At 32.3% G+C, this 21930-nt stretch overlaps 1 protein-coding gene across 1 annotated transcript; it reads right to left on the bottom strand.

Annotated features, from left to right (window-relative positions):
* Positions 1-17593: 17593 nt before the first annotated feature.
* On the bottom strand, positions 17594-21224 carry LOC134711157 (uncharacterized). The gene is made up of 3 exons (XM_063571602.1): positions 20740-21224; positions 19275-19362; positions 17594-17976 (listed from the first exon to the last, which is right to left on the bottom strand). Exons 1-3 carry the CDS (start codon positions 21175-21177, stop codon positions 17594-17596), a joined length of 909 nt encoding a protein of 302 aa, XP_063427672.1. The 5' UTR covers positions 21178-21224.
* Between the last annotated feature and the right edge of the window lie 706 nt (positions 21225-21930).

Here is a 21930-nt window from a genome sequence, read left to right as displayed (position 1 = left end):
TGCCTTGTTTTCGCCTTAAAGCTCATTATTCAGAGTGTTTCAGACAAGATGATGAAAATAACGTGCAAGATACTTTTTTCGATTATCGTGAAGAGACAATTTTAATTCCAATTCCTCCATGCACTCTACCCCTGTTGAATTGTATATTTATAATTCCTCGTGCTTTTAATTAGCCCTCCCCCTTTCGTGGTTACCGTTATGCCAACAAATACCCGAGGCTTGATTTACATGTAAAAATCATGGGCGGATCTAGTCATGATAAAGGGGGTTCCAACTACATGTCTCCATTCAATAAGGGGTGTCATTGCCGCTGGGTTTCTGTTACCTCACCCTTTTCATATAATTTAGATTTCAACAGTGTATACCTTATTCATATATTGTGTAGGTTAAAACGTTATCTTTTCACATATTGTTAGCGTTTTGATTGGTGTTCAATGCAACAGTGCACTACCTATGTGTCAAAAGAGAATTTTTACCGACCTGTTCACATATATTTAAGGTTCTTATATTAAAACTTTTCCTGATGCACAGGTAACCTATTCCAACGGAACGTCCTATCACCTTGTATATAGATATAGGAAGATGTGGTGTGAGTGCCAATGAGACAACTCTCCATCCAAATAACAATTTAAAAATTAAACCACTATAGGTTAAAGTACGGCCTTCAACACGGAGCCTTGGCTCACACCGAACAACAAGCTATAAAGGGCCCCAAAATTACTAGTGTAAAACCATTCAAACGGGAAACCAACGGTCTAATCTATATAAACAAAACGAGAAACGAGAAACACGTATATATAACATAAACAAACGACAACTACTGTACATCAGATTCCTGACTTAGGACAGGTGCAAACATTTGCAGCGGGATTAAACGTTTTAATGGATCCAAACCTTCTCCCTTTTTTCTGTAGGAACTTGAGAGGATTCCCGAGATTATCATTTATGCAATGATTGCTCACAAAAAGCTAGGGGAGTCCAATCCCGGATTCCATCCCCTTCGACCCGCCACAGAATACAGATATAATTGATAATTGTTATTTAAAAGTCATATACTATAGCCACTATATAGTACTAGAACCGAACACCTGTTTTGTGTTATATATACATACACCACATCTTCCTATGTCTATATAGCTGATTTACCGTAAATAACTGCGAAAAAATTAATAAAACACAAGTTGATAATTGTCTCTTCTCTGCTAATTTTAATGTGCATGCAATATTCACTCTGATTTACTTGTGAGACCACCGACACTAATAATAATTACCTACAAAATAATAGGTGCTCCTTCACTGGGAAGGGCATTTCGGATCTGATCAATTTATTGGTTCCATTCCCCCATTCTACACTTCTCCTCAGAAAAAATGCCTTGTAATGCGTCATATTTATCTGGACTACTAACTTACTTCCATATAACTTCGAAAACAGACAATAATCTATTTCATTGGATGAGATTGGGCTCACGGATTTTTTAATGGATTGGTAATTTTTATTTATAGCACAAGTTTACCAAACAAGATTAATCACATTTTTCACCCTACATATCAAATGGTTGCCTCCTCTCCTGACTGACTTACACTAGCTAAAAACATATAAACATATTCATATGAACATTTGGTATCATTTATTTTGTGTGACAACTCTTCACCAATGACCTTAGTGATTAGGGGGGGGGGGGGGGGTAGTCCAAATAATTATGACGTCTTGAAAGGCTATTATATTTTTTTTCTTTGACGCCTAACATCGATCGCGACGTAGAAAAAAAATATAATAGCCTTTCAAGACGTCATAATTATTTGGAGGGGGGGGGGGGGGGGGGTCAGATGGGGGATGGTTGCCTCAGTCATGTTTCTGTAATCAACAAAAATTTTCACACAAAAAGGGGGGCAGGGATTTCTCCTTAATAAGAAATCTCTATTTTCAGCATAAGCTCATATAAATTTGCCTTTTGAAGAACTGAAATTAATATGAGACGGCTAATGATTTTTCAGATGCTTTACATTAAAATACACCCATGTGACATACACAATTATATATAACGTTAGATCCAAATTAAAAAAGCTTTTTTTTTTCAATATTCAAATAATGTAGGATCAAATCTTGATACTTGTATGTAGTTGAAATTGTTAGCTTTAAACATTAAAAAATGAACACCCAAAATTTAAACATAAGAGTGACCATGTAGTCTTTATTAATGTATGCTATTGTTATGAAACTATAGGTCATTGTAGGTAAACTGGCATCTATTCCCTTAAATCTTTGTTCCCAGTCACCCCAAGTTTGATTTAAATTAGTCAAGTATATCTACTCTATTAGCATGATTAGGTCTCTAGTTTGGATAGTTAATAACTTGCAAATTAAAATCATACTACTCTCAAATTTATATTTCTTTAAATATTATGGATGAAATAGCAAGTAAGAGATGAAATTAAATCATGAAATTGGATGAAATGTGGCATTTATTTTTGTTAAAGTAGTATGTCTGATGTTGTCAAACTTAATTATAGACCCTTAAGGGGTGGATCCAGTCATTTTAAAAAGGAGTGGGGTGGGATTCTAACCCAGGACAAAAGGGGAAAGGGGTGGGGGGTCCAATTACATGTCCCCATTCAAATGCATTGATAATCCAAAAAAAGGGGGGTTCCAATCCCTTGAACCCCCCTCTGGATCTGTGCCTGCCCTTTAAAAATAAAATGATCCTTATTTTGAGTTAAAGCTTATAGATTTTTCTATAATGCTTCTCAGGGGCGGATCCAGCCATTTTCAAAGGGGGGTCCCAACCATGTTATTTAATTATCGTAAGCTTAACCTTCAAGATGCCAGGAAAACACGGGTTTCTCCGTAGTCGACATGAAGTCTGGGTATTACCAATATAATTATTGGAAGATTACAAGAAAAGAACTGCCTTTATACTTTAACCATTAGGTTTTAAATTAGTTCAACTGGATGCCATCTGGTTTGACGAACTCCTCACACCGTTATTGGCCGTTGGTAGATTGAACGGCCAATAACGTCGGAGAAACCCGTGTTTTCCTGGCAGCTTGAAGGTTAAGCTTACGAGTTTTTGGATAATTTTCAATCTCGGTCTGAAGGCTGACACATTTTTTTCCATTTTTAAGAACATAACTATAGAATTTAGTAAAAGAGACACTTCCAAAATTCAAACTTAATCTGTATTTTGTGGTTATAAGCATTGTGTATTGATTTCATAACATTTGGTTGAGACAAACTAAAGTTTAGAAAACAGGAAACCAAAAATTCAGCATATTTTCCCCATTTCTAAAGGGGCATAACTCTGATACTCTAGTACAGTAACACTGACATCACCAAAATTCAAACTTGATCTGAGTATTGTGATAACAAGCTTTTGTAAAAGTTTAATTGAATTTGTTTGAGGCAAACTAAAGTAATGTAAGAGAACAAAAAACAACTTTGGGACAGACGGACAAACGATCAAGTGTTAAACATTATGCTCCCTCCACTTTGGGTCATAATAATAAAAAGGGTGTTTATGTCAAGATATAAAAACAATTCACCAAAGTTTCATAAAAATTTGTGAAAGCATTCTTGAGACTATCCTAATCCCAAGTCATGATAGTACAATGACATAAATCAGATTTTTTTTTTAAATTAAAAGGAAAATTATCATGTTTATGTTATACAAAAATAATTCACCAAGTTTCATTAAAATTGCTCAAAGCATTATTAATGGTATACGTACTGGAAAATCCCCCCTTTTATGAATAACATCCCTAACTTTAAATTAAAAATTTAAAATCCCTAAAAATTAAAAAGGACCTTAATTATCATGATTATATGTGACTTGTTATTTAACATAACAAAAAAACCAAAGGCAATGAAAGAGAAACTGACAATGCCAAGGCAAAACATAAGATGCAGAAAAGAAAAACAAAACAAAACAAAACACTAAGCAACACCAAAAAACTAGTGTTGAATTTATGTGCTCAGTCAGTCAGTGAGAGTTGGCAGATCCTGACCTACTATATCTATGCTTAAAAACATAAAAATCATATAGTTCTAAACATATTTTGTAAATTTATACTTTATTAACAAGTGAAACTGCGAGCTACTGCTCACTTATGATACCCCCGTCGCAAGTGGATAATATAAATAGTGTAAAAATATGCAAGTGTTCGGTAAACAGGAAGTTGTCGAGTGATGAATCTGAAAACGCATCACACGGTATAGCTGACTTATATAAATCCTAAAACCAAATTTAAGAAATCCTTGTATTGTAGTTCCTGAGAAAAATGTGACGAAAATTTTCAACTTGGCTCAGTATCATGTGTAAAATCATACAAGTGTTCGGTTAACAGGAAGTTGACAAGTGATCAATCTGAAAACGCATCACACGGTATAAATGACTTAGATAAACCCTGAAACCAAATTTCAGAAATCCTTGTATTGTAGTTCCTGCGAAAAATGCGAAGAAAAATATTCATGGGACTGACTGACTGACTGACGGACGGACGAAAGACAGACGGACGGACGGACTGACGGACGGACAGACTGACAGACAGAGGTAAAACAGTATACCCCCCTTTTTTGAAAGCGGGGGTATAAAAGTTGTCATAAATAGCATAGACACCTTTGAGTTTTGAGAACCACATGTGTTAATTGTGCGAGTATAATCATTGATAATCATGCACAAGATTGACTTTTTAAAAAAAAGCCTATATATTGAAATTTTCTGAAAATATTGCATGCATTTATTAATATGACCAATTTCAAGAAATGCACAAAGATGCGAGATGATTTATATAATTGTAATTTCAGGAATTTACAGTAAAGGCTTTTATCCCCACTGCATTTTGCACTTTTTCTTATTCAGGAGCCAGAAGTTATGGCCTTTGTGACCTTTGTATAATTTTTATTTTAGTTTCTTTTTCTTTGTATTGAAAAGTTTAGTATAACGTCCTTTATCACTCAACTAGTATACATTTTTGTTTAATGGCAAGCTAAATCATGCCTCACAGGCACGGATCCAGGGGACTGAGGGTTGGACATGTTGGAACCCCCCCTTTCTTTACTGGACGATCAATGCATTTGAATGGGGACATGTAGTTTAACACCCCCCCCCCCCCCCCCCAAATTTGTCCTGGGTTAGGAACCCCTTTATATGACTCAGGATCCACCTAAGTCTCATGTTTTGGGATTTTCTCGTTGCAATGAAGACCCATTGGTGACCTATGGCTGTTATCTGCTCTTTAGACATGTTGTTATCTCTTTGATAATTCCCCATTTCCATTTCAATTTTCTTTTCAGTTCTATTATAAATATTAGAAACGAGTTTGGCGCGTTTACAAAAATATAATTGTCTGTGCTGACAGGGGAGTATGTGTGCATACCAATATTTAAATTTTCTAGGCCTTCTTTTTGAATATTTTGTGCATTTCTTGGTAAAATACTGTCAGACCTCGAGTGCTGTTGTTTTACAAAAACGGTCAAGTAATGTAGGGGAAAGAAACGAACTAAAAAGAACCAAAATAAGTCACAACTAATGGGGGTCTCATTGGGGGTTCTGTTCACGGATCCCGCTTAGTTACTTTTTATTTTTTTAGATTCCCGCATGATGCCATTACGCTTACACTATATAAGTGAACAATTCTGATATTTTTGTAATTTCCCATGTCCCGCTAAACTTCATTTCGCTTTTTCACGGCACAACAAAAAATACGCCTCGACAATCCCGAGTCCCGCTCAGACCCCCTTATACATACATAATGAATAGTTTACTATGTAGTCAGTAGTCGGGTCAAATACACATGTATATTCTTTTAGACGACCTTAGATTCATTTCACAGCGAAAATACTCATTAATATTGAACATTTTAGATCACTTCACATTTAGATTTTATAACTTTTAAAATGAAGACCTGGCATATAGATTGAAGATCATTTAATCGAAAGATGATAATTTCTCAATGAGCAACTGTAACCAGGTAGGCCTACTGCATTTTTTTTTGCATGCGTCAAGAAACAGTTAAAAGTTAAACTTCTCATCTGGACTTTTTAATTAGTCTGTATACCGGACCTCTTCTCTATTTTGGGATTGAAAAAAAATCTAAAGTTAAAAATGCGGTTTTGAGCCTATTTCTTCTTCTTAATTTGGTAACACGTTAAGCCATTAGTGACACTAATATGGTATATTACCAATAATAAGGCCATATATTTCGGTGTGTAGAAATACTGCAAAAGACTTCTTAGTGCACTAAGAAGAAAGTTTTTGCATTAAGGACACTAAAACGATGTTTTAAGATCACAGCGAGCATGAATATAAGAGGATATGATTAAAAACCTCATATCTATAAAGTTAGGTATCAATAGATTTTGTAATTTTGAAGTTAAATGACTTTTTAATAAACGCGTGCCACTCGCCACGTGACCAACGGTTTATTGCAGATTCCCGAATCATCACGTTCAATCAGAGACATATATACACAGAGATTGGCAACTCCGTGAAATCCCGTTAAAGATCGCAGCCCAGAATGAGATTCTCGTCGATAAAATTTAGAACATGCAATCAAGTCGGGGATGAATAACCTCGATAGATAATCAAGAAAAGCAATGGGAAAATTATATCAGATCATATTATAATTTCTTTTCTAATTAAAAATACTTGAATGTTATATTTATCTTTCAGCATTTATTGAGAAAAATATTGTTATATGATATGCATTTCATAATTAAAATTTCAAATCTGGTAATGCTCAATTGTTATTACAAGAAAATTTTCGGTACGGCATATATCTTTGCAATAGTTTGTTTAATTACACAGTGAAATTGTGGTGTCCAATTTTCTGGTAATTAGGTCCTTAATAGAGTTGTGATTGTTGATTCACAGGTGTGCGATTACGCAATTTATTGCCCTCCGATCACCTGAATATTACCGGAGGTGAATTCTAAATGGATTATTACTTGGCAATTGTTTTTTAAAGATTAACAAATTCTGACATACTATTTTAACCATGACCAGAACTTTATTTTAACAGAAGCACTCGGCAATACTATAGTGTATATTCAATCAGGAAAACAAAAAGTGTCTTTTAACATGTCAAAAAAAGAAATGAGGCAACTTTGTCATATCAGAGACATTATATGTCTCTGGTAATATATATAAAAATATGTAGCCAGTAGAATTTTGTGGCCGAATTTTGTCTCGTGAGAAACTGAACTTATGTCTGTTTTAATTTAATTATAATGTTTAATTGTCGATTGACCTAAAATAAAATTAGTTATGGAACATTTGCGTAAATTTCCTCAATGAACGTACATTATAGTGTTGTCGAAATCACTATTTTTTGCTGCCATGAAATATTGAATATGAATCCGTCATTATTTGTATTTTTTTAAAGACTTAATATCACAGACTTTGATTAAAAACAATATGTTTCATAAGTACAGTAAAATGCTCTGCTCAACTCTGGGAACAGTATATATATCTTACGTTAATATATATGTTCCTGTTCAACTGTAGAATTTTAATGTTTTGTTTCATAAACCACTGGAGTATTTCAACATTCTTATCTTTACTCTTTCCAGAGACATATATACACAGTGAATCTTGAGTTTGAAATTAGAAAGATTTAAAATTGTGCACAAGTTTTATCTGATCTTTTGTAGGTTTATGTTGTTCAAGGTAATTTTCTGTGCAGTTATTTTCATTTCATTTGTTGTTTTTTTCCTCTGTGTTACACGACCTTGTACTTTTTGATTTGCCCCTTGACATCTGCTGCTTCTGTTTAAACCTTAACCACAAATATCTCATCTGTTTTAAATAAAAGTCTCATTCCCGGAATTTGTTATACAGGAATTCATTTTAATATCAGATTTTTATAAGCATATCAACTGCTTGGTCTCTTCCCACAACTTGTGTCAGTTAGGACGGAATGCATCAATAGGTACATACATGTACCAGGTCATGGATATAATATAAGTACACGTTATGTGCTTTTGACCTTCACAAGAATTTTTAAACATTCATAAATGTGCAAAGAATATTGTTGTCGTTGGGTTGTTGTCTCATTGACATATACCTCACATTTCTGTTTAGTCATAGCATCTGTGCCTTTTCAACTTATTGCAGAAAATATTAGCATAAACATTTTTTCAAAACAGGAGAGGTGAAATAGTGATCACAGAATGAGGACATGTAAAACTGAAACAACACAGCACAACAGATAAATATAAATAAGCACCATTGACATTTTTTTAAAGGACTGAAACAAACATAGATGGTGACCAATGTAAGCGACTAGTGTACAGAAGTAGAGTGAACATTTCTTGCTTCTTTTCCTACACATTTTGTCATTTTATGTAAACAATTACATATGTTACTTTCCATGAAGAGGAAGGAATTTGTGAACAGAGTGGCCTTCTAATGATAGTCATACATGTAAATCCTTGTCTCATTAGCAATCATACTACATCATATTGTTATACATCTACATGTATGGTTTCTTGTAAAAACTATGTAAATTTTGTTAACATAAATAAGACTAATGAAGTTGAACACAAGATATATATTTGCTTTTTTATCCATTTTACAGTCAGGATAAGCACATGTACTTTTCTCTCTTACATAACCATTGTTAGTTTTAAGTATCACATTGATAGTAGTAATCAGTCCACAACATGACTGTGCCGTCACTTTTGGAAAAAGTCATCACTAGTTGTTCCTGTTTGCCAGGAAGTCTTATTTTCAATCAGAAAGACTTGGGGAGTCCTACATTCAGCCCATGTATGATATTATATCTCTTGTATGCTGCACTGACAGGTAAATTTGATCAACATCTTTGTCCTTTTATAGCAAGCAGGACCCTGTTAAAAAAGAGAAAGCTGTCAGATACTGAATGTAAAAATATATAAAATTGTAAATGTCATCAAAGTGGTGGAAATAATGAAAAAAAAACCTCTATACACAAATCCAGTTTGTCATGATAGGAAAGAAATGCATGTGCTGGGTACAATAATTCTCTGAAAATGGAAAAGTCTACTGTAAATTCAGAAATTAATTCAAAGTGGGTGAAAATATGATAAAAAAACCTCTTTATGCAAATTCAGTATGTCATAGGGAAAAAAATAATGAGCTAGGAACAATTATTCTCTGAAGATGTTAAACTGTAGCCATGGATATTAAAGAAAATTAACATGGCCGTCAGCTATAATACTGATTTTTAATTGTAAATTACATCAAAGTGGATGAAAATATGATAAAAACAACCTCCATATGCAAATTCAGTATGTCATAGGAAAAAAAAATGAGCTAGGAACAATTATTCTCTGAAGATGGAAAAGTTTTAAACTGTAGCCATGGACAGGGGTCTGTCTTGATATTAAAGAAAGTTAACATGGCAGTCAGCTATAATACTGATTTTTAATTGTAAATTACATCAAAGTGGGTGAAAATATGATAAAAACAACCTCCATATGCAAATTCAGTATGTCATAGGAAAAAAAAAATGAGCTAGGAACAATTATTCTCTGAAGATGGAAAAGTTTTAAACTGTAGCCATGGACAGGGGTCTGTCTTGATATTAAAGAAAGTTACCATGGCAGTCAGCTATAATACTGATTTTTAATTGTAAATTACATCAAAGTGGGTGAAAATATGATAAAAACAACCTCCATATGCAAATTCAGTATTTCATAGGAAAAAAAATAATGTGCTGGGAACAATAATTCTCTGAAGATGGAAAAGTTTTAAACTGTAGTCATGGACAGGGGTCTGTCTTGATATTAAAGAAAATAAACATGGCTGTCAGCTATAATACTGATTTTTAATTGTAAATTGCATCAAAGTGGGTGAAAATATGATAAAAACAACCTCTACATGCAAATTCAATATGTCTGGGGAAAGTAATTCATCACATAATTTGTTTTATTCCTCTTCAAATGAAAATGTTTTGATAAAAATTACGACCGTGCTAAAAATTTTCCGTGCATCTCGGCCCAGTTTTTACCATTATTAAATACTGCAATAAAACGTTAATCGTCTCAATATTTTAAATAATAACTACTGCAAACTGAATAAAACAGGGTAATTCATAGTAGAAATTGAAATATATACTTACATTATGCTGTTTTGAAATGCTTGATGTGAAATAAAAATCGAAGCGTGGTGGTGTACTTGTCGTGATAGAATCAATATGGCGATCTCGTTAAAGTCTCGTGAGATGCGTGACGTGGATTAGATTTCGTTGACCACTGTTACAGTTGCCAATCTCTGTGTATATATGTCTCTGGTTCAATCAACCTAATCCAATAAACAATTGTCTTTTGATCGTTACTTATTGATTAATCAATGGTTGTTAACCTAACGGTTTAGCGTGGTATAATTTCAAGTTTATGAAAGAAAAATAAAAAATAAATTTTGTGTTTTAAAACTTTGCCTTTGTTATATATATTTAGTTTTTAAGGAAATTGCTAAGCAACTCTTTTTTTAATTAACAAACTCTATTATTAATATACAAATTGAGAAACAAATGCTTTTGATATTTTATTTCCTTACTAACAACACAAGAGTTTACATACTATCATTATTCCTTGAAAGACATTTGAGAGTATGTGGTGTCCATGGGGTTCTTCAAAATCCGATTACAGAAGTAATATAGAAAAACTCCAAGAGGTAAAATTATTTGACGTTTTAAAAAGAGAATTATAGAATAAATCATAACTGTCTTCTATGAACGATAACTTTAAACTGGTGTCAATGCTTTTTTTTTAACAATTCATCTTTATTTCAACAATTGAAGACGAATACCATTTTATTTTATAATGTAATAAGCACTATGGGCAAGCGCGGATCCAGAGCTTGAAGTGGGGGTTTGGAGGGAGGGGTTATGTGAGAAATGTTTAGAACACTAGAGAAGTTTTCTTGTTATACCAAACCATATGTTTTTCAATAAATGGCACACTTTTTGTTCATCCGGCATATGGTTACTCTAAATAAACTTTTAAGTGTATATATATATATATAATTCTATAAGTTTAATTATTTAATCGAAATATTGATAAATGGCATAGTTCCTGACATTAGAAAAATGAATGAAGTATTGGCAACCAAATATCAATCCTCACTTTTCCGTGAAGTGTTCACAATTATTTGTCTTTATAAAATTAAAAGGATGAAAAAATCCCAAACTGAAAAGAGTTGAAAATACGGTATTACTTTAGAAGTAAAAAATATAGCAGACAGAATAAATACGACAGAAACAAACAAATGAAAAAAAATAGAGAACAATTTGAAATACCATATACTAGTACATGTTTAATCAGTATACTAGCAGATTATTCATAGTTCAAGGTTGAGCGAACATGAATTTCTACCGATTATACTAAAGGTGACAATCAACTTTTTGAGGTACGTGTCGAGAAAACATTATAGAAAAGATATAATTTAAAATTATGAAAGGACCGTAGGTCCGGTTAGGACCGATTTTGGCCTCAAATTTCAGGTTCATCTGACGAAAGATTTTGACCACTTTTGAAACACTTAAGTGTCTATTTTATTTGATCTATTAGTGTATGTGGAAGATTTTCACTGATTTTGTCATTAAAAACGATCCGATTCAAGCTCAAATATGAAAAATCCAGCAAATATGCCGGAAAATGTCACTTTTCAGATGGTTTTTGCCATTTAGCATGACTTTATGGTGCCAGTACCCGATATATGTGCCATGCATGTATTGTCAAAAAAAGCCCATATTTATGAAGCTGAAGCATTCTACTGTCCAAAAAATAAGTAAAAGTTTACTTTTAACAATTTTGTAAAGCTGCTATATTTTGGGGCCTAAAAGGTGTCTTACCGGACCTTCTCCTTTTACAAAGTCTATTTCTATATATATGCCATATCCTTTGTGACAGTTGTATCATTCCATCAGGTCATTAGTGCACATTTTTGTTCTTAGTGCACTAAGGAGGTTCTTTGCGGTGTTTCTACGGACCCCATATATTTGAAGCTGTTCAAAATTCTGTACATTATAGGTACGTGTATCAGATCGGACAATTATTGTCATATATATAAAAAGAATTACTGTATAAGTTATCTAGTATGAAATATGTCCACTGGACCGACCGTGCAAGGGCTATATATATTATATCATGTATATAACCAGTCAATATTAAAAAAAAGATGTGGTATGATTGCCAATGAGACAACTATCCACAACAGACCAAAATGACACAAACATCAACAACTGTAGGTCACACAAGGTCGTTAAAAACTTCCATTTATTGTTGTCCACTGAAAATAGGTAAACGGACAGAAAGTCACAGGACAAAAAGTCACAGGACATAAAGTCACAAATTAGATAGGACAAAAAGTCACAGGACAAAAAGTCACAATTAATCCTTCGTCAATTGTTTGAATATATAAAAGAAAGATCTTGAAATATTATCTTTATATTACATCTATTCATTTTGAAGTGTAGGACATTGTTCATAAGCTTTGTTAAATAAAAAAATAGTAAATTTTAATCATTCAAAAATGATATTTCTTGGCACCATGAAGCCATTTAAGTACCATGTCATGATGACATCTTGTTTTCATAACAATTATTTCATCATTATTGATATTTATTGAATAATTTTCAATTACAAAGTTGCTTTAAGTTTAACACTTCAAGAAAAAAACAAAACTTTTATTTTTTAAATTATTTTTTCTTGCTTAAAGAAAAATATTCTAAAAACTAAATTGTGACTTTTTGTCCTGTGACTTTTTGTCCGTGACTTTTTGTCTGTGACTTTTTGTCCTGTGACTTTCTGTCCTACATTCTGAAAATAAGCTCATAAAAACACGAATCCCCGTTTACTCAATTTCACCTTTATTTGTTAATATTTCTTTATATTTTTCTTTTGATTTTATCATATCTTTTTTTGTGAAATATTTTGTGTGGTCGGCGAACATGAAATTGCCTCCGATGCTACAAAGAAAATTTGTTTAATGTCATCTGTTGCAATATATGCTAAGTACTACACGTGGACAGGATGTTCCCCAAAAAATAAGTTATACACACCCCGATATAACCCCGAGGGCACACGCTACTGTCATATGGAAAATTACTAGGTCACCTGTAAGATGGTAATCAGCCATGCAACTAATTAGGTTACTGACCATGTCACTTCAATTTAAAAAGTTCATCGTTAGATATCAAAATGATAAATTCATTTTTAATCAAAAATTTAAGAACTAAAAGATTTATCATTATAATGAAGTGAAATAATTCAACCAAACTCGTATAAAGATTATATACATATTTTTTTAATCTATGCCGGAAAGAATTGAAAAACTGTATTTATAATTTTTAATTTGTTTTATAGACATCTGTGTAGGTCTCATGAAATGGAACTCACGAATGCCTAATTAAGATTTTTAAATTTATTGAAAAATATAACAAAAATTTAGGTTTGATATTAAATTAAAGTTTATACCTTTCCGCGCTGTAATTTATTTGATATGACATGAATCAAGCAAATTGTTTGAGGGATTTATGGGTTTGTCCATACAACGTATAAAAAAAGAAGTGTATGTTATTATAGTATTTCACATGCCTTGTTTTCGCCTTAAAGCTCATTATTCAGAGTGTTTCAGACAAGATGATGAAAATAACGTGCAAGATACTTTTTTCGATTATCGTGAAGAGACAATTTTAATTCCAATTCCTCCATGCACTCTACCCCTGTTGAATTGTATATTTATAATTCCTCGTGCTTTTAATTAGCCCTCCCCCTTTCGTGGTTACCGTTATGCCAACAAATACCCGAGGCTTGATTTACATGTAAAAATCATGGGCGGATCTAGTCATGATAAAGGGGGTTCCAACTACATGTCTCCATTCAATAAGGGGTTTCATTGCCGCTGGGTTTCTGTTACCTCACCCTTTTCATATAATTTAGATTTCAAAAGTGTATACCTTATTCATATATTGTGTAGGTTAAAACGTTATCTTTTCACATATTGTTAGCGTTTTGATTGGTGTTCAATGCAACAGTGCACTACCTATGTGTCAAAAGAGAATTTTTACCGACCTGTTCACATATATTTAAGGTTCTTATATTAAAACTTTTCCTGATGCACAGGTAACCTATTCCAACGGAACGTCCTATCACCTTGTATATAGATATAGGAAGATGTGGTGTGAGTGCCAATGAGACAACTCTCCATCCAAATAACAATTTAAAAATTAAACCACTATAGGTTAAAGTACGGCCTTCAACACGGAGCCTTGGCTCACACCGAACAACAAGCTATAAAGGGCCCCAAAATTACTAGTGTAAAACCATTCAAACGGGAAACCAACGGTCTAATCTATATAAACAAAACGAGAAACGAGAAACACGTATATATAACATAAACAAACGACAACTACTGTACATCAGATTCCTGACTTAGGACAGGTGCAAACATTTGCAGCGGGATTAAACGTTTTAATGGATCCAAACCTTCTCCCTTTTTTCTGTAGGAACTTGAGAGGATTCCCGAGATTATCATTTATGCAATGATTGCTCACAAAAAGCTAGGGGAGTCCAATCCCGGATTCCATCCCCTTCGACCCGCCACAGAATACAGATATAATTGATAATTGTTATTTAAAAGTCATATACTATAGCCACTATATAGTACTAGAACCGAACACCTGTTTTGTGTTATATATACATACACCACATCTTCCTATGTCTATATAGCTGATTTACCGTAAATAACTGCGAAAAAATTATTAAACACAAGTTGATAATTGTCTCTTCTCTGCTAATTTTAATGTGCATGCAATATTCACTCTGATTTACTTGTGAGACCACCGACACTAATAATAATTACCTACAAAATAATAGGTGCTCCTTCACTGGGAAGGGCATTTCGGATCTGATCAATTTATTGGTTCCATTCCCCCATTCTACACTTCTCCTCAGAAAAAAATGCCTTGCAATGCGTCATATTTATCTGGACTACTAACTTACTTCCATATAACTTCGAAAACAGACAATAATCTATTTCATTGGATGAGATTGGGCTCACGGATTTTTTAATGGATTGGTAATTTTTATTTATAGCACAAGTTTACCAAACAAGATTAATCACATTTTTCACCCTACATATCAAATGGTTGCCTCCTCTCCTGACTGACTTACACTAGCTAAAAACATATAAACATATTCATATGAACATTTGGTATCATTTATTTTGTGTGACAACTCTTCACCAATGACCTGAGTGATTAGGGGGGGGGGGGGGGGGGGGTAGTCCAAATAATTATGACGTCTTGAAAGGCTATTATATTTTTTTTCTTTGACGCCTAACATCGATCGCGACGTAGAAAAAAAATATAATAGCCTTTCAAGACGTCATAATTATTTGGAGGGGGGGGGGGGGTCAGATGGGGGATGGTTGCCTCAGTCATGTTTCTGTAATCAACAAAATTTTTCACACAAAAAGGGGGGCAGGGATTTCTCCTTAATAAGAAATCTCTATTTTCAGCATAAGCTCATATAAATTTGCCTTTTGAAGAACTGAAATTAATATGAGACGGCTAATGATTTTTCAGATGCTTTACATTAAAATACACCCATGTGACATACACAATTATATATAACGTTAGATCCAAATTTAAAAAGCTATTTTTTTTCAATATTCAAATAATGTAGGATCAAATCTTGATACTTGTATGTAGTTGAAATTGTTAGCTTTAAACATTAAAAAATGAACACCCAAAATTTAAACATAAGAGTGACCATGTAGTCTTTATTAATGTATGCTATTGTTATGAAACTATAGGTCATTGTAGGTAAACTGGCATCTATTCCCTTAAATCTTTGTTCCCAGTCACCCCAAGTTTGATTTAAATTAGTCAAGTATATCTACTCTATTAGCATGATTAGGTCTCTAGTTTGGATAGTTAATAACTTGCAAATTAAAATCATACTACTCTCAAATTTATATTTCTTTAAATATTATGGATGAAATAGCAAGTAAGAGATGAAATTAAATCATGAAATTGGATGAAATGTGGCATTTATTTTTGTTAAAGTAGTATGTCTGATGTTGTCAAACTTAATTATAGACCCTTAAGGGGTGGATCCAGTCATTTTAAAAAGGGGTGGGGTGGGATTCTAACCCAGGACAAAAGGGGAAAGGGGTGGGGGGTCCAATTACATGTCCCCATTCAAATGCATTGATAATCCAAAAAAAGGGGGGTTCCAATCCCTTGAACCCCCCTCTGGATCTGTGCCTGCCCTTTAAAAATAAAATGATCCTTATTTTGAGTTAAAGCTTATAGATTTTTCTATAATGCTTCTCAGGGGCGGATCCAGCCATTTTCAAAGGGGGGTCCCAACCATGTTATTTAATTATCGTAAGCTTAACCTTCAAGATGCCAGGAAAACACGGGTTTCTCCGTAGTCGACATGAAGTCCGGGTATTACCAATATAATTATTGGAAGATTACACGAAAAGAACTGCCTTTATACTTTAACCATTAGGTTTTAAATTAGTTCAACTGGATGCCATCTGGTTTGACGAACTCCTCACACCGTTATTGGCCGTTGGTAGATTGAACGGCCAATAACGTCGGAGAAACCCGTGTTTTCCTGGCAGCTTGAAGGTTAAGCTTACGAGTTTTTGGATAATTTTCAATCTCGGTCTGTTTCTGAAATTAGTTCTAACATAACTTTTGATGTTTTAACCCTGTATACCACCATTCCTCATGTGAAATAATAGTTCTTTTGAAAATACTTGGAATGACAAAATTACTTTATATTTCTTTGTATGTGACGTTTACCTTTTCTGACGTCACACACGCTAAGCATTAAATGTGATTTTTAAATTTGATAGATGCTTTTTGTGTTTTTTGTTATGTTTATTTTGAGATTGTGACACAGTGATGTCTGTTGTGGCCATATTTTGACTATTTTACCTATCATGTCTGTTTGTTCACGCATCTCTGTAAATATAATGGAACTCTATACGACTGTCATACACGTGAGAGGGTTTTGCACTATAAAACCAGGTTCTCAAACCACAATTTTCTTCATTTGAAAATGCCTGGACCAAGTCAGGAATATGACAGTTATTATCCATTCGTTTAATGTGTTTTATCATTTAATTTTGCCATTTCATTTTGAATATTTTCGAAGTTCAGTACTTTTGTGATTTTCCTTTTTTCTTACTTTAAAAATCAAACATTTGATCTAATTATTAAAAAAGTATTTTCAAAATACATGAAGTGCAAGTACATGAACATGCACCAGTAACATCATCATCGACAGTGTTTTGGATTGTGTTTAAAAACGAAGCGTTAAATCTGAAAGAACTATAAACAAAAGTTTTTTAATGTTCATATGTTTATTTCAATATAATTTTATAACAATTATTATTCTACATATAAACTATTTTCGAACGTTATAGTCAAGTATCTTCATGTAAATAAACCAATAAACTATTTAGTTAAATTTGTATTAAACCATGGATTTTTAAAGTAGATCTACTATAAAACTCATTGATTAAACTTATTTCTATTCTCAATTTTATATAAGAATAATTGTAATTTGAATTAATAAAAATGTAATAATAAATTAAATTTTCATTATACCAATATAAGAATAATGTGTATTCAAGTACTTTTTATTATGAATATTAACATATAAACTATCTCCTGGATTCAATCTAAATTCTCCATGTATAAATATATTTTCAAAACTATATCTTTCTTTTGGAACTTTTACTACTTTGCTTATAAGTTTCTTCTCTTTGGTATTACTAAATGTAGAATTAGTTGTACTCTGGATTAGAGTAATGCGTATTTGGTTGTAAGGAAGTTCTTGGTATGTTTCTTTAAATCGCAGCGATACCGATAAATAGATATAATATATATTACTGTCTGATATTTGTATCCTATGAGTTGGTGTATTCTGGCCATTAAATTGACACGATTTAACCGGTAACCAAGGAATGATATCTATAAAGAAGAAAAAAATTAATACATGACAAAATTAAATAACTTCTTTTTCTTGTACACAAATAGCTGAAATATATTACAAATCGATCATTTTATAACTTCGAATTTTATTATCAACTCTTCTGACCAATGGATTTCACAATAGAGACATATGTAGATATTTCTCCAATCAAAACAATTAAAGCGAGAAAATGTGGAAGATGCTGTTATACACGAGTTCCAGTGTTTGAATCAGTTTCTCCAATGATTTTATCCTTCCTTATTAAATATTTGTAGAATGCGTGTTCTTTATATGTGACGTCATGTGGCCTTTGTAATGACGTCACAATAAGAAATACAGAAGAAATCGACATGCAACGTCATAATTAATTATCGACCAATCATTTGCCTAGAACATTTTTTTTCAATAGTAAGGAGAACAATTTTTTTCGCAATCGGTTAGGGAATGTAAAAAAAAAAGGGAAACAATTTAGAAAAAAATACATTTAAGAAATTGAATATAAATATAATGAATATTACTTTCTACATTCTAGTAAATTGTCCGTTCAAACATGTAAAAAAACGTCAACGAATAAGCCGTAAATTAAGCTACGAAAAATGCAGGAATTCTGGTACCTATTCGAATGGACAATCATCTCTTGTTTCTTGTTAACATTGACAAGAATTGCTCACGACTAAATATCAATGAATTAAACGACATATAATGTGGAAGAAACCGCAATAGACGCAGAACGGCGGAAGTTCTTGATTAGAATAAACAATGACATGAGCGAATGTGACAAAGAGTTAACAACCCGACCAAAGAACAGAGGACAGCCCAAGACAACCCATGGGTATTTAACGCAGCAAGCATCAATCCGTATCAACTGACTCATAAGGTAATATCCAAATTGACGACAGAAATATCAGCAATGAAAAGTCTCTTTTTTTTTTTTTTTTAATTTTGCAATTTTTTTCATATCCTGTGTGCCAATGCTTTAGCTGTTTTTGTTAGGCGTTTCTACGTTTACCGCTTACAAAATATAAAATGAAACTAAAAAAATAAAAAAAATGGATGTGGTTTGTTTTTTTCAATAAATTGACTTTAAAAGATTATTACGTAACAATCAGTTTATAACCAGATTAAAACATTAAGAAGATTATAATTACTCTGGCCAACTTCTTAACTAATATATTTTTTGAGTTCTATGGAGAATGAAGGACGATCACAAAAATGAGATAAATATAAGTATAGACTTAATATTCAGTTTTAATTTGTCTTTGGATATCTTTAAATTATATACTTGATGAAGCATTACCTATTTCTGTGGATTCTATTTTTTCACTTCCATGAGTACATGCTGTGTTTTCCACTCCGGATGATCGCCTCGTTTGTTCTCGTAATAACTGCAAAAACAATGTAAAAAAAAACTTTATAACTTCCTCGTTACAATTATTGTATTTTTTCTGTGAAAAAAATTACTCATCGGACATTTGTATACCATATACATACATGTATATTATACGTTTTGCTAAGTTGCATATTAAAAAGAAAACAAATGGTGATCTAGCTGATACGGCAAAGTTATCGGACTCAGTAGGCGTTCTACTACAATATTTGAAATGCTTTCCATTCATCATGGGTTATGTTACTACATCCTTATTTCTAATTATTTACTATAGTTTCTTTCTGGAATATACTGTTCACTTTTTTTTGTCTCGTTATTGTTAGTTTTTATCACCATTATAAATAAAAAAAGGAGAAAGAAGATTTGGGTGTATACGTTAAACGCGTACAGCAATATTTTAATTTGTTGCTCATTAAAGATAAAAACATTGTTCGTGCTAATTCAGAATTTTTAAATTTCAGTAAAATTGCCCATACAATTAAAGTGAAAAAAGAAGTACTATTCATGTATACTACATCAAACAGGTACAAAATATACAACAGTAATTCTAATGTATATTAGAATCTACTAGTATTTTAAAATTATGGTGGTAAAATAAATGGACCGTACACTACATCATTGTTTAGCTGCATTTTAAAAATACATGAATTTTAGAACTAAAAACAACACGAGCAAACGTAAATGAGTTCACAATAATGTTCGCAATTAATGATAGCAAATTGGAGTTCTTTTAAAAAAAAAATGTTGCCAAAAGGCCAACACTAGTATTGTATTTGACATGCATACTATAAAGGGGACTATAAATTTGTAGAAAAATCTTTCCGTTGTACATCAATGGTTATATAAATTCTTTGAGTTCGAAGCCATATTTTGTTAGTTAAAATTCAGCTAATGCTTTATAAAGTTCATCAGTTTTCAGTAGTTTTTCAGTAGGAATCCAAACGTAAAAGAAACGCATGACTTTTGGTTAATTTCAGTAGTATAGCGTTATCTTATGTTCAGTTGTTGCAGTCTGTGTTTTTGTGGTTCATAAGTATTTCTCGTTTTTTTTTTATATAGATTAGACTGTTCGTTTTACTGTTTGAATGGTTTTACACTATTAATTTGTTGGACCCTTTATAACTTGCTGTTTTATGTGTTTCGAGGCTCCGTGTTGAAGACCATACATTGACCTATAATGGTTTACTTTTATATAAACTATGACTTGGATGGAGAGTTGTCTCATTGTCACTCATACCACATCTTCCTATATGAAATTATATATGTGTAATGTGTTAGGATAGCATAGTTTATTAAATGTACTAATTTTATATCATTTCTTTTCGATTGTATATAAGGATTGTGTAGTAAAGTTTTTACATAATTAACTTCTCACCATTCCATACAGCAATGCATATTGGCTAGAATCTCTTAGACAACAGGTAAAACTATGACGATCCGATATATCATGGTACAAATATTTACCACAATCAGAATGGTGCACATCTTCTCGTCGTAAAGAAAAACACAGACTTGTTTCATCTAAAAACTTATATCTCCACGAACCATTGTCAGTGACTTGTTTAATTTTCAATGAAAATTCATACATTTGAATGAAAACGACTACGCTATATCCTAAGATTCCAAGAAACAGGAATGACGACACAATGCAAAATATTATTAATATACATGTTCTAGTAGATCTATATGAACATTCTATTAAAGAAAAATGTTTGTTACGGTTTTGATTTTCTTGTAACTGGACAGGAATATGAATCCTGAGTGCCGACTGTTCAATGCTCTGCCATGCATTGCTATGAATATCTGTTTGCATTCTATTCAAAAGCTAAAATCGTCTACCGTAATTTTATGGTGTTGCGGTTTGTTTCTTTTTATATACTTTAAAACATTGACATACTTGTACATTTTCTAAATATTTATATTGTATACTTACGGAAATCTCCAATAATAAAAGGGAAACTGGTATCTTAAAATAGCTTTTAAAACTATCTTTAGGAAATTCGAAAATGATTTATCGAATGGAAATAAGAGTAAGTTTCCAGTTCTACTGAGTTAATATTAACCTCTCATTTTACTGAGATTTTACATAATTTTATTTGATAAATCACCAATTCATGATGTATGCCCAATAGTGGATTCAAATTTTCTATTAAACCAATTGTAAAACTACGCTTTTAACCTCTAACTTTGTTTTTACAATAACATAATTTGTAAAGTTCACGAAAATCTCTTTGGATAAAACTAAACATGTCGCTTTATTTAGTTTGTGTTTTTATTAGGAAATTTTTTTCTCTTCTTCATACTATTACTTTCATTATTCATGTATTTTTGGTTTTGGTTTTTCTACATATTTTCGCTCATTTAATATGGTCTTGTATGCCTATATTTTCTCTTTGATGAGAGTGCATATGCCTTTTTCGCCCATTCAACACGTTCTTCGCTTCGAATAGATAGTTTTATTTATGTTTCTTAACTGAAAAGGTGGATTGAATAATTAAGTTTCACTGCAATTTATGATAAATGATAAAAACATAAATGAATGATATGTATCGTCATTCATTTTCAG

This window comes from Mytilus trossulus, chromosome 3, assembly GCF_036588685.1.
Source record: "Mytilus trossulus isolate FHL-02 chromosome 3, PNRI_Mtr1.1.1.hap1, whole genome shotgun sequence".
Taxonomy (NCBI): Eukaryota; Metazoa; Mollusca; class Bivalvia; order Mytilida; family Mytilidae; genus Mytilus; species Mytilus trossulus.
This window is presented reverse-complemented; position numbering and strand designations above follow the sequence as displayed.

Excerpts from the sequence above, each read along its gene's own strand:
- LOC134711157 (XM_063571602.1), bottom strand. The coding sequence starts at position 21,177 with ATGCAAACAGATATTCATAGCAATGCATGGCAGAGCATTGAACAGTCG. Across the intron at positions 19,363-20,739 it reads ATGCATTGCTGTATGGAATG|TTATTACGAGAACAAACGAG; the intron begins GTGAGAAGTTAA and ends TTGTTTTTGCAG. Across the intron at positions 17,977-19,274 it reads AATAGAATCCACAGAAATAG|ATATCATTCCTTGGTTACCG; the intron begins GTAATGCTTCAT and ends TCTTCTTTATAG.